This window comes from Emys orbicularis, chromosome 13, assembly GCF_028017835.1.
Source record: "Emys orbicularis isolate rEmyOrb1 chromosome 13, rEmyOrb1.hap1, whole genome shotgun sequence".
Classification (NCBI taxonomy): Eukaryota; Metazoa; Chordata; order Testudines; family Emydidae; genus Emys; species Emys orbicularis.
Window position 1 is genome coordinate 48,039,618 of NC_088695.1, and position 16,770 is coordinate 48,056,387.

Sequence of the window (16,770 nt, forward strand, 5' to 3'; positions counted from 1 at the left end):
CGTGCGCGCGCGGCCGGCGTGGGGGATGGAGGGACCCCGTGGGCGGGGCCTCGCGCTCCTCCCTCTCGGAGGCGGGGGCCGGCGCGCGGCGCGGGGCCCGATGCCCCGGGGCTGGGCGCGGCGGGACCGGGAGGTCGGTCCCCTGCTGGGCTCTGGGCGGGCTCCCCGTAGCGCTGCGGGCGCGGGATCCCCGCTCCCCCAATGCACAGGTGGGGAAACTGAGGCAGAGAAGGGCCGCGGTTAGCCCCAGGCCAGGGAGCTTCCCCCCCCCCCCCCGCTCGTGGCCCTGTGCTGGGGGTGGGTGCGAGGTCGGGATGAGGCGGGTTCCTCCCTGGGGAGTGTCCGGCTTCCCCAGCCTGGCAGGGGCATTCCCGGCTCAGCGCCTCCTGCTGGTGGGAACGGGGAGATACGGGCTGTTCTGCAGCGGGATCCGGGGTGCACAGGCCGGCCTCCCTTGGCCTCTCGGGTCTTGTTGAACCCCTCGGCTGCTGGAGGAGGGCGTGTCTCCAGGGCCGGGCTGCACTCAACTTTCCTCCTCCCTGGGCCTCCGAGGGAGCCCCGGACATGGGCCTCCAGTGCATGTGCCTGGGCTTGGTGCTGTATGTGGGGGGTGGCTGCAGCCTCGCTTGTGGGGTTCTGGGGGATACGCCCTGGTGCTCTGCCCAGGCCCGAGCCAGCCGCTCACGGGGTGTGCAGCATCTGCCCTGGCCCCATCTCCCAGCTGCTCGGAGGCCTGCAACTAAACGTGCTTTAGAAACTCTTCCCTGCGCTGGTGCTCGGCTCCTCTGGCCCCTGCACCTGGGGGGGTCTGCAGGCCCCGGCTTGCCTCAGCCCCTCAGCGCAGCATGGCAAAGCTGGCACTGCCAGGCCCTGGCGATGGCGTGCTGATTGTGGGTCTGTCCCTTGGGCTTTCCTCTCGCCCTCGGTCGGCTCCAAAGCCTGGTCCTCAAGCTGTACCCCCACCGCTGGGGGGCTGTGCTTTCCCTGCCCCTCACCCTGGCCCGCCGGGACCCCCTCCCCAGCTCAACCCATGGGGCCCCTGCCCTGGCGGCTGCACTAATAGCAGCTGTGGGGTAGCCCGCTGAGCAGGGGCCCCGAGCTCTGGGGACGGGGGATCTGTGGGTTCCTGGTTCAGGAGTCTCCCCCCCCACAGCCTGGTGAATTCCTCACCCCTCTGAGGCCTGGTGAGCTCTTCATCTGAGCACAGACAGGAGGCTCTGGGAGGCTCTTTAATCTAAAATCCCCTGTAGCTTCTCGCTGCCTTCACTTTTGATCCTATAAGCGAAACCAGCCTGGATCTGCTCTCCAGGCCCCACGAAGCTGCTGGCAGCTCCCCCCTCCCCTCCCCCCTGGTTGGAGGGGGGCTTTGTAGGGGTCACTTCCGGCTCTTGCTGGCCCCTGACCCAGCTTCAGATGGCTCCGTGGTCAGCCTCTGAAGGCCGCGCTTCTCCCTGGTCTGCAAGCTGGCCTTCCTCAGCGCAGGCTGCAGCAACCCCCCCGCGCCCCCCCCACACCTTGTGCCATTGGGTCATTATGGCTTTGACTCGAGGAAGGCGACACTAGGGGGCTGCGGGTCGGGATTGAGGGGCACCGGCAGAGCTGTGGGGAGGGGGGAGCCTGGGGCTGGGCTAGCAGGGGGCTGCGGGTCGGGATTGAGGGGCACCGGCAGAGCTGTGGGGAGGGGGGAGCCTGGGGCTGGGCTAGCAGGGGGCTGCGGGTCGGGATTGAGGGGCACCGGCAGAGCTGTGGGAAGGGGGGAGCCCGGGGCTGGGCTGGCAGAGGGCTGCGGGTCGGGATTGAGGGGCACCGGCAGAGCTGGGGGGAGGGGGGAGCCCGGGGCTGGGCTAGCAGGGGGCTGCGGGTCGGGATTGAGGGGCACCGGCAGAGCTGTGGGGAGGGGGGAGCCCGGGGCTGGGCTAGCAGGGGGCTGCGGGTCAGGATTGAGGGGCACCGGCAGAGCTGTGGGGAGGGGGGAGCCTGGGGCTGGGCTAGCAGGGGGCTGCGGGTCGGGATTGAGGGGCACTGGCAGAGCTGGGGGGAGGGGGGAGCCTGGGGCTGGGCTGGCAGGGGGCTGCGGGTCGGGATTGAGGGGCACTGGCAGGCTTGTTGGAGTTAAACGCACACAACGATGCTGGACTAACCCCTTGCTCGGCGCCCCAGGGCGTTCTCTGCTGGTTGGGGCTGGGTCCCAGCTGCCTGGATTCACCCAGCTCTGTGTCCCGCTGAAGGAGCAGGGGGAGGCGAAGGGCTAAGGCTGGAGTTTGCTGTGGTTCCCCTCCCCTCCCTCCTCGAGTGGGTTCCTGGGGGTGCCTGTGACCCCAGAGCCATGCCTGGGGGGGGGGGGAAGGGGTCTGGGTGCCCTGGGGGGAGGGGGGAGGAGTGAGGCTGGCATCCCAGTGCTGTCCCCAGAGCCATGCCTGCCCAGGCACCCTGGGGGGAAGGGGGCTGGCATCCCAGCGCTGCCCAGGACCAGCCCTTGGCCATAGCTTGCGGTGCCAACACTCCAGCATGTTTAAGGGCCACGGTGGGGAGCCCAGCCCTGGCCATTCCAGGGGAGCCCAGCCAGGCCCATGAGGGAGGGGTGGGGGAGCCGGGCTATTTTGTTGGCAGGTTCCGGGGCCGGTTCGGCATCCCTGCTCTGTGCTGGGGCGGCTCGGCTGAGCTCCGCAGTGGGACGTGCCATGCCGAGGGCTCTTCTGCAGTGTGGTGGGGAGCCCTCGGGCCAGGCAGTGCAGGGGGGCAGTGGCCGTGTGTGTGTGTGTGGATGATCTGACACCCCTCAGAGTAGGCCCCCCATGGGGGTGGACAGGGAGATGTTCAGGGCTGACTCATTCCTTTCCAGGTCTCAGCTGCCCACCCCGGGGAGCGAGACCCCAGGCCTTTCTCTCTTTGGTTTGCAGCAGCCTTCTCCAGCCCTCCCCAGAGCAGAGGGGCCCTAGCCGGTCTCTGCCTGAGCCCCTCTGTGGGTAGGCGGGAGATGGATCAGAGTCTCCCAGGAAAAGGGGTTTTGGGCCTCAGGCCTTATCCCAGCTCCAAGCTGTTGGCTGGGGCTCTGTTTGCAGCATCCCTGTCCCTGTGTGGGCACCCGGGGCATTGTGCACCAGAGCTTGCCCAGCGTGGAGCCCCATTAATGGGTGAGGGAATGGCAAAGGCTCCCTCTGCCCAGCCTGGTACGGCGGGCGCAGCCTAGTTCCCCCAGCAGCCCTGGCCTACCAATAGCTGCCGTGCCGCCAGCCAGCCCTGCTGTGACTGATTCAGTGTTACGGGGCACAAATGAGAAATCCACTGGGGCTGAGGCAGGCTGGGGAGCTGCAGTGGGACCTGCCAAGCCAGTCTCCCTGGGGGTCCTGTGTAGAGAGCTCCCAGTGATGCAGCCCCTTGATCTTACCTGCTGTCAGGAGCCTTCCCCAGCCACCGCCAAGCAGTCTGTGTGCAGACACCAGAGCCAGCGGCTGGCCTGTGCCCGTTTGGGTGAGCCGCTCAGTGACAGGGGGAAGCTAGGCCGGGACCCAGAGACATCTGCCCTCTGCTGATACAGGCAGGGTTGTCTGTGTCTGTCTCCAGCTGTAGCCTGTACCCCTACTGGGGGGGCAGAGAGGGTACAGGCTCTCTGGGCCGTGCAGAGAACAGGAGCTGGACCATAGCATGTGGTCAGCCCAGCCCGTGGGGTGGGGAGCAACCGCTCTCATGGGCCCCATGAGAAAGTGGGCATTTTCTGTAATATTTTTAATCCCGTGTGCCTCAGTTTCCCCTGTGCTGTATTGTTACCCAGTGGGCTGTTTGCTCTGATGTGGCCTCAGACCTGAGATCAATGGAGCATCTGTGAAGACCGCAGCAAAGCCAGTCACCAGGATGTGGACACCTACCAGCTGATGCCCCGAGGGAGCTGGATTTCCCTGCGTCTGCTTAAGGGAGCTGAGCGAGGATCCCCCACTCGAGCGCAAAGGACGGAGGGGACGAGACCTGGCTGCTGGAAGGAGTCGGGGTCTCACCTGGGGTCTAGCCAGGCCGAGTCAGAGCCAGAACACGGGTTCACTGCAGCTTAGTCGGGCTCTGGGCTGAGCAGGAGGGTCTGGGCTTTCACTGTTCTCTGCCACCCTGGGGGTTTCCTGGGCGGTGCTGGGTGACTAATAAACTGCCAACACCGTGTGTCGCTGTTATGGGCAAGGGGCGTTAATCCTGCAGAGGGGCCAGGTCTCACCCGGGGCCTGCACTCACTGCAGGGAGCGCACGGGGGACAGCAGGCCCCGAGGTGCAGTCTGAGGAGTGAGACCCAGAGGGGCTCTGGCCCACGAAAAGACTCTTCCTAGAGACTGTTCCAAAGCTGGGTCCATCGCCCCGTACCGGTCCCTAAACAGCCCCATCCTGCCAGGCCCTGGCGTCCGTGCTCATGTCAATGGGGAGTGATAGCGCAGGCCGGAGCGATGCCCCTCAATCCTGACCCGCAGCCCCCTGCTAGCCCCAGCCCTTTGAGAGGTGGCTTGGCTAGTCCCTGTTGAGCTGCTGTTCCAGCTCCTGCCATCCTGCACCGCTGCTCCTTGGCGGCCCCAGTGTGGGAGGAGCAGCCCCTCAAACTGCTCGCTGGGTCTTTCCTGTAGAGTAGCTCTGCTGCCACTGCCTCCAGCCGACTCACCGGCGCTGTGCCCGGGAGGTGCCTGCAGGGACTGTCGAGCCAGTCAGCCTTTGCCCTGACTCCCCTGGCCATGGCCGGCGGCCCTTCCCCTTTGGCTCCTGCCCTGGTGCGGCCCTTCAGGGCCCTCTGCTTGTTGGCCTGGCTCGTGGGGCCTCTGGCAGGGTCTCCTGGGCCACTGGCTCGGGTTTGGTGCCAGGGCGTGGTCACAGGGATCACAGCCCAGTGCTGCCCCTGCCTCAGGACCCTGCTCCCAGGAGTGTCCCCTACCCTGAGCTGGCTGCATGGGGCCTGCTCCCAGGTGAACGGGAAGCCTGGCCTGGTCTCCAGCCAGAAGTGCCTGCGGGGCTCCCCTCTGAGCTGGCAGCAGGGGTGGGAGCCTGGGGCTATCCATGGGTCTGAGTGCATCGTGCCCCCTTTCCGGGAGCTTCCCCAGCCTGGCCTAGAGAAATGGGTGGGGAATATGGCGGCAGTCCCCAGGCCAGGAGCGGCCCCATGGGTGTGCTGGGCTCTGCAGGGCATTGCTCACCTTGGTTCTAGAGGGGGCATCACCTCTCGTGGGGCACCCGGTGCGCTGGGGGCAGCCAAGGGTGGAAGCCAGGAATCCCGGCTCCCTGCCCCAAGCCCCGTGGCTGCAGCAGGGCCTTTCCTGGAGTGACAGGGCTGCCCCCCACTCTGGCCTCAGAGCTCCTTTGGGCAGGGACCCTCCCCTCTGCCTGGCAGCACCCTGCACTGGCTCACTGCACAGGTGGAACAAGATGCCCTCTGGGGGCCAGGCTGCCCAAGGGAGTTAGGGGCCTAAAGGCACAGACAGGCAGCAAGGGTGATTTTCAAATGTGCCTGGCATTCTCTGTATCTTGGGGGCCTAATTCCCTTGGACAATCCAGCCCCGGGCTGCGCGGGGACTTTCAGGCTCTTTCTGTCTCCAGAATAAAACAGCACTCTGCTCTCTCCATCCCACCCTCTGTGTGCTTCTCCCCCCCCCCCATGGCTAGGCTTTGCATCTCCCCACAATCCCCACCTGACCAGGAGGAAGGGCTAGTCTGGGCAGGGCCAGCCTGGGGCGGGGCAGGGGGTTGGGCCCATCGCCTTTGCCCCTGTGGGATCGGCCCGGGAAGGGGCCTCTTGCCCTGGGGTTGCAGGAGCTCCGATGGAGGTTGTGGGGAGCTGGGCCGGCAGCTGGCGCGTGACAAGAGGGTCTGGGTGCCTGGGTCTGCTGGCCCCAGAACAGGATTAACTCCGGCCCTGCCATCCCGAGGGGACTGGGGGCAGAGAGATGTGAGCGGCTTGACCAGCCTGTGTGCGTCTGATGAACTGGGACTGTTCTTAATGTGGTCTTTGAATGCTGAGTGGGGAGTTTGGCTGGGACTGTCTGCATTGGGGGATGGGAGACTGGCCTTGAGGGAAGATACCTGAGCATGTAAGGTGAGAACCCAGGAAGGGGGTTGGAGCCAGGTGACACCTCTGCCCTGGAAACTGGACAAAGGCTGGGGGAGGAGCCGGGGGAGGAGGGGTGAGAGAGTCTGGAGGGAGTTGAGGTTGGTCAGGAGCTGGCTGGTAATGGAGGAGAGCCCAGATGGGGCTCTGACCCCCCCAACGGGGCTGTGGGGCCCCTGGGACCCCAAGATGGACCTAACTGAGGGGGTCCTGTTGTCTGCACCTGCAAGACCGGTCTTGGACTGTGTTCCTATCATCTAATAAACCTTCTGCTTTACTGGCTGGCTGAGAGTCCTGGTGAATCGCAGGAGGCCGGGGGTGCAGGGTCTTGTGTCCCCCCACACTCCGTGACAGCTCGTCATGGGCTGGTGGGTCGGCTCATGCCCGGCGGGGGAGAGGTGCCAGCTGCATGGGGGCAGGAGGCTGCCCGTGTGGCGCTTGGGAGGGGGAGGAGTCTGGGAAAGCTCCTCCTGCAGCGTCTCTCCCCTCCCTACTCACCCGTCTCTGCTTCACCCTCGACCGGGCAAAGTGCCCATTTATGCTGGCAAGGCTGGGCGGGCACCCAGCCTGGCGATGCTGTGCCCTGCGGTGCCCATTAGCTCCCCTGGGAGAATCTGTCCATCAGCCAACATGCCTCCCAGGGGATCCTCAGACCACCAGCCCTGGCATCCCTGTGTGCCCCCCTCCCGTGACTGTGGGGCACCAGCCAGGGGTGCCTGCTGCTCTCTGGCCCGGCCCCCACCCATGCAGCTCCGTAGGAGGCGAGGCTGGTGCTTGGTGGATGAATAATTAACGTGCCCTCGTCCCCAATTGGTTTGTGGTATTAAAAACTAATTGCGATCGGCCCTGCTTGTCATCTCTACCTGCGCCAGCGTCACGTGTATTGATCAAAGTCACCCGGTGCCACCATTTATCTTGCTGTGGCGGGTCCCATAGCGCCTCATTTGTCTTGGTCACAAGCCAGGCGTGCCGGTTTTAACCCTGTGTGTTCTGGGCGCTGCCCCCCGACACAGCACGGGCCCTGCTCCGGGGGCCTTCCAGTGGGGTGGGCACAGTGGAGACAGGAGTGGGGCAGAAAGGTGGGGGTTTTCACCTGGCCATGGCTTCGGCGGGTGGGGAAAGGAATTTGCTCCTGTGGTACCTGGGACGGGGAAGTAGGGCTGGAGACCTCAAGCCCTGCCCCCAGGGGTCTGTGGGCCCCGGCTGGGATGGGGGTGCATGGGAGAGGGGACGCGGTCCCTGGAGCTTGCCGGCCCCTGTGCATGCTCCAGGCTGGTGAGTCAGGGGGGTGCCCGCCTGTGATGGGAGCGGCTGGCCCCATGGGGCCTGTCCCATTGTAACAACCCAACAGTCAGCGCTCCCTGGCGCCCACCCCCAGCCTGGGATGGGGTAGAGCCGGGTGTGCGGCTGCCTGCTCCGCGCCAGGCTTGCTGGGGTCCGGGCCAGCTCCTGTTTAATTTCGTCTCTCTTCGGCTGGGCAGAATTAAGCCGAGCCCGCTGTCAGGGTGAAGGGGCTGGCGTGGCCTGGGCAGCAGTGCTGGGCTGAAAGCCGACTCCCCGGCCTGCACGCCGACCTCCCCTTGGGCAGGATCACTTTCCGCACAGCGCGGAGAGACACGAAGCACCAACGTGCAGCAGCTGGGCCGGTGGGTGTGGGGGAAGGGGAGGGGGAAGGCATTTGGGGCGCTCTGGCTGCCTGCGAGAGGAGACAGAACATTGGACCCCAGCAACATGCCCCCACTTCTGGGGGGGAGCCTGGTCTCCGGTACCTCTCTGCTGAGCCGGGCAGCGCCCGCGGCCAGTGCTGAGAACACCGCGGGGGGGCCTGTGACAGCCGCGGGATCCAACTGGCGCTGAAAGGCCAGCGTTCCCATGGCTAAGAGCCCCCAAGCCAGTCACCGCAGGGCTGCTGGCCTCAGCCCCCCAGCCTGGGGCCTCTGGCCCCATGGGATGCCTAGCTCCTGGTGCTGTCTCTGCCCTCCCCTTTTTGGCTGGAATCTGCCCAGCTCCCAGACGGGGGCTTTCACGCCCCTGCCCGTCGATGCTTGTGGGGAGCCGCAGTTGCCCCCATCCTGGTGTCTCGCTACTGGGGTTAGCTCTGCCCTGCCTGGGTCCCAGTGCTGTGCTCCGGCCACAGCAGCCCCAAAGCCCCATGCAGTGGGGCTGGCTCTCCATAGGCACGGTCCCTGCAGAGGCCTGGCAAAGGGCTTGCATGGGGAAGCAGCCGGGCAGCATCCCTGGCATGGGAGGGGGCTGGGTGAGGACAGGCCAGAGAGGAGCTGGGTGGCGCTTGCTGCCCTGGGGAATGGTCGTGCTGGGGCCTGGGGGACAGCCAGGGCTGGCTGTGGGGTTGAGTGTGGGGCTGGCAGATAGGGCTCCTGGGGCTGTAACTCATCTGCCACTGAAGTGCGACCATGGGAAGTCAGGTCCCAGCTAGATGCCTCAGTTTCCCTGTCTGGAGAATGGGGGTTGGAACTGAGAGCACCCCATTTCACCAGTGCCCCCCTTTGCCTGTCATCAGTGCACCCATTAATCTCACTGCGCCAGCCAGCGTCTCCATTTATCCCACCCCCGTGTCTGTTTATCGAGCCGGGGGGAGCAGATGTGTTTGCCATGGCTGCTGCAGGAGGACTAGGGCCAGCAAGACCCTGCTCGCCCTGGGCCTCCGGACTACCCTGTGCCAGCAGCCGCTCCAGCTCCCTTCCTGAGCGTGGCGCTGGAGCCGGGCCCGGGGCGGGCGGTAATTGCATTGGCTGCTAATTACACCTCTCTGTCTCTGCGCTTGGGAGGAGGGCAATAAAATTGTGAATTAAGATATAAAACGAAGTCATTAGCCAGCAGCTGCGGGGGGCCGCGGTGGGATTTACAGCCCCCGTGCTGCGAGTGGCTCGGCTGGGAGGGGGCCTGGCCCGCAGTCAGGCCATGGGGTGACCCTGACCCCACACTGCTGGAGAAGGGGGTGGGCTGCACCAGGCCAGCCAGGGTGAGCGCTCAGCCTTCCTGGCTCTGCCAAGGATCTCAAAGCACGTCCCAGCGTGAGTCCCAGACTCTCCCCTGGGGAGGCCACTGAGACCCCTCAGGCAGAAGGGGAAACTGAGGCACAGAGCCACCCACCCCTCCACAAGGGACTTGTCTGTAGCCGCAGAGGGCGTCAGTGGCAGAACTGGGGACTAAAACCTGTGTTCTGTCGGCCTGTTCTGAGTAGTGCTAAGGCAAAGCGGGTCGCATGGCCTGGCACCCAGCTTTCCCCAGTGCCACACTTGGCCCTTGGGTGTCATTGTAACTGATGTGTAGCCTGGCCCATGTTACTGATGCCCCTTGGCATGGCCCACCCAGTGCACGGCCCCCCCAATCCTCCCCGAGCCTCATCCCAACACCCCTCAAAGGCAGGGCACCCCCAATCCTCCCTGTGATGCCCCCCCGTGCAGGGCACTCCTGATCCGTTCCCCTGGCACCCCCAGTACATAGGTTAGAGCCCTGCCCCGGTGCCCAGTGCCTGTCTGCCCGTGGGGCTGGTTCCACAAGGGATTGAACACCCGCTGCCCAGCAAGGTTTCATATATTTATTCATAAGCCAAGTTATCGATAGAAAAGTTCCATACTAAAAGGCCTTTACATCGTCTGCTGTTCAGAAAACCGGGGTCTTTGCCCCCTTTTTTTGTTGTAGTTTTTTTAGTGTTTACATTGAAAAAAACCCCTCCCCTCGGCGCAGAACGGCCCTTTACACATTTACAGCATAGCCACGGGGAGGGGGGCACGGCCGCTGGGGGGGATCCGGGGGGGCATCTCACGCACTCATCAGGAATCTGGGTTACTCTGAGACCACCGGGGGGAGGGGAGGCTCCTTTCTCTTCTATCTGGAGCTTAAGGGGGGGCTGGGACGGGCCAGCGTCCCCCTGCCCCATTGAGAGCGTGGGTCCTGACTGGAGTGGGCAGAAACCACAGACAGCAAAGTATTGGGAGTGTGGGGGCTGCGGGGGCACCTCCGAACACATTACATCAGCCCCCGCTGTGGCCCTGGGGCCGCATGGGGGCTTGGGGACGTCTGGTCCTTGGTTGGGGGTGCCCGCTCAGTGGGGCCATGCTACCCCGAGCTGGCATGGGCCACACAGAGCCCAGCATTGTGTCCAGCGGGTGCCACCTCCCTGTAGGGCAGGGCTGCCATGGGGGGAGTGGGAAGCTGTGGCAGACATGCTGGCAGCCGCTGGGTGGGAGAGCTGGGGTGTCTGCACATGGGCCGGCAAAGGCAGGGGCCTGCTCCCGCATGTCCCTGCCGGGCTCCCAGCGCAGCCCCTGGGGGGGGGGGGGTAAGCGGGGGGGGGGTGCTTTGGTTTGTCTGCAGGAAGCCACCCACTGCCCCTCTGGATCACTCGGCATGCCAGGGCAATGGGCTCTAAGCAGGGCGCGATATCCGTTCCCGGCTGGCTCAGCCCCACCTCCCCGGGCACCTTCTCACTGGGTTCTTCTGCTTTCAGAAAAGCCCCAATTCCCCCGGGGGGGCAGCCCGGCCGTGAGCCCCACTGCCAGAGCTGCAGGCCTGAGGGCACTCAAAGCGCAGAGACATCTTGGCTCCAGCTGGGCCCCAGCCCAGGGCATCGGGGCAGCCACGTCCCATGGGCAGCGCTGGCTCCAGCCGGGCCCCTGCGTCCTCTCCTGAGAGGGTCTGGGTTAGTTTGGTTTAATGGATTAATGGGATTCAGAAAAGAGGGTTGGGGCTGCCCGGCCCCAGCTGGGAGGGGGTGCGGTGCTGTCGGGCACCCCTGCACTTTGTCCTTTCAGCGCCTGTGCACCCCTCCGCGTACCCACCCCCTGCGTGCCCACTTCTCCACGTGTCCACGTCCACATGCGAATGCCCCCCCTCTTCCCCCATCTGCACACATCCACCCATGTCCTTTACCCGGGGTCCTGGCACGGCTGGGAGCCACAGGGAGACGCCAGCCCGGCCCTGTCTCCTGCTTGTGTGGGGCGTGGGTGCATGCAGGAGCGGCAGGTCTGTGCGTGGCGGGCGTGTTTGGTTCCCGAGGGAAGCTGGCTCTGGCTGTGTGCTCCCTGCCCTAGTTTATAATAATATATATACTCTCTCTCTGTTCCCGCCCCAGGGCACGTGCCCCCCGACAGAAAGCCGGGGTCACTAGCATCAGAATAATAATAATAATAATACACCGAAGGACTGAGGGAGCGCGCCCCGGGGGGTCTATATTACACAGCCGGCCAGGCGGGTGCGGTCCCGTCAGCGGGGTGAGCACGCCAGGGGCCCTCCCTGCTCCCTCCCTATGTACAGAAAACCCCAGCTGTCCTCAGCCTCAGCCAGGCTGAGGGCAAACAGTGCATTGCAAACCCCCCCCCTTCCCCCCCCCGTTTGTCTGTCGGTTTCTCTGTTTCCATAAAACTTCCCGGAAGAAATACAATATTTACATGAGAAATAAATAGAATAATACACCTGATTTCTGCTTTACCTGCTGGCAAACAGTCCGAGGTACTAGGGACAGTATGGCTTGAATTCAAATCTCTCCGCGCCTGCCAACGGGAAGGAGAGCTCTGTGTGCGGGTCTCCGGCAAGCCAGGCTGGCTCTGCCCCGCGGCCGGGATCCGGGCCGCTGCTCCACGGGAGCCGCCGGGATTGTGCGGCTGGGCGGGGTTTGCATAATTACCGGGCCTGGCTCCAACGGGCAGAGGTGGTGCTGCTGGGGGAGCTCCCCCGATGTCAGCGCAGCCCTTCGTCGGCCAGCCCACCCAGAAAGGGGGGCAAAAGGCCCCAGGGTGCTCGGCCATTCCTGGCCCCGGTTCCCGGCTCCTTTCCCCTGCGTGTTTGCCGGTGGGTGGCCGGGGGGTGGTTGGCTCGCCCCTGGCGGGGTCAGCACAGGATGGGGACGCCGTCGGCAGTCACCAGCCGGCCCGTCGTGGGGTCGTAGGTCCCCGCTAGGTAATAGAGGTCCTGGCGGTCCTGGTACTTCTTGCTCCTGGTCAGTTGCTCGTAGTGCTCCCGCCCCACCACCTGGCACTTGTGCGAGATGGTCTGCACGTCGTTCTCGTCCTCGTGGCACGACTGGTACAGCGCGTTCTGTGGGCAGAGGGCAAGGTGAGGGTCCCCTGCAGGCCCCAGGGGCTTCAGCCACTGGACCCTGCCCGGCATGCTGGGAGCTCCGTGGCCATCCTGTTCTGAGCGCAGCCCTTGGGTTCTCCCGGGGGGCTTGGGAGGGGCCATCTCGTGCCTGGCTGCCCAGTGCCCCGTCCTGTGCCCGTCCGCCCAGCAACCCCCATTTTGTGTCCGTCTGCCCAGTGCCCCATCCCACGCCCGGCAGCCCAATGCACCGTCCCGTGCCCAGCTGCCCAGTACCCCCATCTTGTGCCCCTCCACCCAGTGCCCCCATCCTGTGCCCATCTGCCTAGCAACCCCCATCTCACGCCTGTCACCCCCATCCCAGGTCTGTCCACTCAGCGCCCCATCCCATGCTCATCCGCCCAGCCACCCCTGTCCCGCACCCGTCTGCTCCCATCCACGGTCCGTGCCCAGCCGCCCACCCCCTCACCTTGCCGTCACTCTGCCGCTTGCCCAGCTTGGTCTCCTCGGGGTGGTAGAACCACTTCACCTTCACCACCATGTTGCTGCCCCACGACTCCCACATGCTCTCGATGCGCCCGATGTAGGGCAGGTTGGGCCGGCCGGCCGAGAGGAACACGGCGCAGTCGCCAATGCGCAGCGTCTCCTTGCCCCGCACGATGGCTTTGTAGAACAGCTTCCGGGCCTTGCCCTTCATGCCCCTTCTCTGTGGGGGGTGGAGACGCAGTCAGGCCCCAGCTCGCGACCCTCCCGCCCCACACGGGCATCCCGGGCACTGGGATGAGGTGCCAATAACAGCAGCACGGCTGCCCTGGTGGGATTGGGGGGCTGGTAGCGATGCAGCGGCTCCAGGCCCCCTCAGTGAGTCCATGGGCTCCCAGAAGGACAGGGGGTGGGGAGGAGCTAATGGGGGGACCAAGAACTGCAAACCATGGAGGGAATGGGCTGGGGGAGACGCCTCGGTGTGCCAAGCCGGTGCCCCCTCGGGCAGTGACTGCGCCTCCATGGCAGGGGTCTGCTTGTGGAGGTGCCGGCCTGTTCCAGCAGCTCCCTGACCCAAGACATCCCTGTTAGGGGCGCGCCCTGCCCCTCATCCCATCTGCTGGCAGTGCCCAACAGCCTCCCCTCCGCACCAAGCTAACAAGCCAGGGACAATCACATGGGAGGCCTCTACCGGCCCTGCCCTTGAGACTCCCCCGGGGGCGGAGCCAGATGCTTCCAGGGGTGGGGCCAGATGTACTGGGAGGGGGAGGCAGATATAGCCAGGGGCATGGCCAGATGTACCCGGGGGCAGGGCCACATGTACCCGGGGGCGTGGCCAGATGTACCCGGAGGCGGGGCTGGACGTACCTGTGTGGGGTTCCCCGACCACTTCCAGAGCTGCCGCGCTGGCAGGAAAGCGGAGATCTTTGGCCGATTTTCCACCGACGGCAGCCGCTGCCTCCGGGAGAACTCTTTGGCTTTGGAGAAGCTCAGGGCCTCCTTGCGCTTCAGCTTGGCCTTGGCGCTGGCGGCGGCGGCCTTGGCGATGTAGCACCTCTGCGGGGCGCTGCTCTTGGAACGCAGGGCCTGGGACTGTGCCAGCAGGGTGGGCACGGGGTGGGTGAGGCAGGTCTGCAGCAGCAGGGTGGAGTCCTCGTCGTCGGAGCTGTAGGAGGAGTCCTCGTTGTCCGAGGAGCACAGGCTGGAGGTGGAGATGGAGCCGGAGGAGGAGGAGGTGGAGGAGCCGGAGGAGGAGGAGGAGACCGAGAGGCGCGTCATGAAGCGCGAGGGCACGTTGGCGCCTAGCCCACCAGTCTCCTCGTCCTCGTCGGAGTAGGAGCTGTGGCAGTCGCTGTCACAGTTCAAGGCGTAGTCGGCCTGGCCCGAGTACTTGCGCAGCGCCAGCCCCATGGGCAGCTGGTGTATGGGGGCCCGCCCCTTTTTGTCCTTGCCCACCAGAGCTGGGTGGGCGTAGCCATGGCTGGGCAGGGGCCTCTCCAGCTTGGGCCCAAAGCCCTTGTCGCTCATCAACAGGGCCTTGCAGTTCTTGTTCTTGGGGGACGTCACGCCCTCGTGGTCCAGCTTGACCAGGTACTCGCTGCCCGACTTCCTCCTGCCCCCCTTGCCCACCTCCGCCTCCAGCCTCTCCACCTTCTTGGCCCGCAGGAGCTTCTGGGGGCTGGGCAGCACCAGGCCAGCGCCGGCGCCGAAGGAGGCGTAGGAGCTGGCGATCCTGCTGAAGGAGTCAGAACCGAAGCCGTTGCCGAAGACGGGGGCGGCCACGCTGTGCATGGGGAAGAGGGCCTCTTTGGCCCGCAGTTTCTTGCTGCTGCCGTTGAACTGGAAGAGGTTCTGCAGCACGGCTGGGTTCTTGCTGGCCGCCTTCCGCTTGGCCTGGGCCACCGCCGACCAGCTCAGCAGGGGGCTGCCACGCCGGCCCAGGAAGTGATCAGCCGGCGGCAGCGCCTTGGCACCCAGGGCCAGCACATCGGCTTTACCTGTCGGGGAGGGAAACAGCCGGGTCAGGCCAATGGCTGTGGGTGAGAACAGCTCCGGGCTCTGCCAGGCTCCCGATCCACAGCCAGAGCGTCCCAACCGTGCCCCCCCAGCACCGAGCCCCGCACACACGGGTCCCCAGGCCTGGCTGTGCCAATTCAGCTCTCAAGTCGGGGACAAATGCGCTGGCTGGAGAGGAGCATGAGGCCAGCCCTGGGCTCCACCACCCCAGCTCTGCTGGTGCCCCTCCCTCCCGACCCGCAGCTCCCTGCTAGGCCAGTCCCAGCCCCCTATGGAGTTTTCCCTCCAGGGAAGGGCCTAGCTCTGCTGGTTGGCTGTAGCGGAGCAGGTGAGGGGCCCTTGCCTATTGGGAGGCTCATTCCCAGCCCCTGGCTCTACCTACCGGCTTTCTCTTTGCTAGTGGCCTTCTTGCTGGCGTTCTTGGCTGGCTCGGCGCTGTCACGCCCATCCACACACAGGCTGGGGACCGCCTCGCTGGGCGGGGGGGCGTCGCTGGAGGACCGCTTCGTCCGTCGGCATGTGCTGGATACCAGCAGGGCAGGGGAGGGCTCCGTGCCTGTAACCACAGCAAGCGTCAGGGCTGGGGAGGAGACTCGTGCCCGTAGCCAGATGGGCCGGCCCAGGCCCCAGGGGCAGGGAGACCTGGCTGAGTCCCTGCCCGGCCCCCCGGCAGTGCGAGGCCAGTACTCTGGCCCCTGGCCCTGCACACACAACCTGTGCCTCTCTGCAGGGCTCCCCACAGCCCCCCGCCCCTCCCGGGGCCCAGCCGGGCGGCTCACACTGGATCTGGTAGTCCGGGGGCAGCAGGCGGATGTTGGATACCGAGATGTGGCCTGTGTCCCCGTCGTCAAACTCCACCACCACCGAGTCCAGGTCCTCCTCCTCCTCCTCCTCGTCGCTGGAGGGCCCTGGGGGGACGTGCTGTCAGTGCGCGCAGAGGGGAGGGGGAGCCCCAGCGCTGGGCGAGTGAGGGGGCCACCCCACTGCCAGCACAGTGCGTCCCTGAGGACAAGGCCCTGAGCAGGTGAGGCTGCGCCAGAGCCAGCACGCCGGGGCAGGGACGCGCTGATGGCAGGGGCATCTCTGGGCCACAGTCACATGCGCATGCGGCAGAATGAGAGTCCTCCTCCAGCCAGGCCCATCCCCAGCTCCCCCCGCCCTGCACTCACTCTGCGCGCCCCTCCGTACAGCCCCAGTCTGCCCAGGCCTCTCAGCAGGGCCGTGTCCCGGGCAGAGCTGAGCTCCCAGCTGTGTGCCAGGGAGGTGCCAGCCCTGCTACCCTCTCCTCTCGCTGCCCCTGCCTGGGGACCCCTGCCTGGTACCTGAGCACCAGCCTCAGTTCTGCAGCCCAAGGGTGCTCGCGCTGCCCCGGGGCCCGAATCACCCGAACGGCTCCTACCCCGGCCTGCACCCTGCAGGCTCCTCACCTCGCACCACGTTGCCCGGGTAGAGGCAGCGGGATTTCTGGCTCCAGTACGCGCACACCCTGGCGCCTGGCGGGAGGTGGTGGCTGGACTGGGGTCTGATGTCCAGCACCTGGAAGGAGACAAGAGCATGGATCACCAGAGGCTCCTCGGCAGGGCTGGGGCCTCTGCTTGGGGACAACCTCCCCCGCCCCCCCCCCCGCCAAAGGATGGGGGGTGTCTGTCGCACCCACGTGGGGGGAGCTCTGCCTGGGAAGTGCACACAGGGCGGGGAACCAGTGGGGTTCTGGTGTGCTCCAGCCGCTGCCCGGGGTGCTGTGAAGCTGGCCTGGCCTGGCTCCCGTCCCCACGCTGGCCCCAGAACATTGTGCGCGCTTGCCCTTGTTTGCCTTGGTCGGGCGCTTGCCAACCCCTCCCTTCCTGCCCGCGCTTTGAAGGCTGCCCTGCCCGCCCTGCACAGATGGCCGGGACCTTCCGATTGTCTGAGGCAGGTTGTTTCCCTCCCCGGGGCTCCGGGCCAAGCTCTGTGTTTACCCAGGGTGAGCAGAGCACTCACGGCTTCCTGCAGGAGCTGCTCCAGGGAGTAGATCCGCTGGCGGTTCCCTCTCTCCCCCTCGATCACAACGCTGTAGCTGCAGGGGGGAGTCAGCGAACAAAGGGGTCAGGCCAGCGCGGCAGGAGGAAGAGGCTCGCCTCTGCTTTCGGAGCTCGCCCAGAAGG

General features: G+C 65.8%; 1 protein-coding gene across 1 annotated transcript in view; it reads right to left on the bottom strand.

Moving 5' to 3' along the window:
* Nucleotides 1-11,920: 11,920 nt before the first annotated feature.
* Nucleotides 11,921-16,770, bottom strand: part of BAHCC1 (BAH domain and coiled-coil containing 1) — a 73,675-nt gene continuing 68,825 nt past the window's right edge. Inside the window, exons 21-27 of the mRNA XM_065415836.1 lie at nucleotides 16,607-16,682; nucleotides 16,054-16,162; nucleotides 15,406-15,534; nucleotides 15,009-15,182; nucleotides 13,478-14,607; nucleotides 12,597-12,833; nucleotides 11,921-12,127 (exon numbers count right to left, since the gene is read on the bottom strand). Coding sequence (XP_065271908.1) covers nucleotides 11,921-12,127; nucleotides 12,597-12,833; nucleotides 13,478-14,607; nucleotides 15,009-15,182; nucleotides 15,406-15,534; nucleotides 16,054-16,162; nucleotides 16,607-16,682 — 2,062 coding nt within the window. The remainder of the gene's footprint in view (nucleotides 12,128-12,596; nucleotides 12,834-13,477; nucleotides 14,608-15,008; nucleotides 15,183-15,405; nucleotides 15,535-16,053; nucleotides 16,163-16,606; nucleotides 16,683-16,770) is intronic.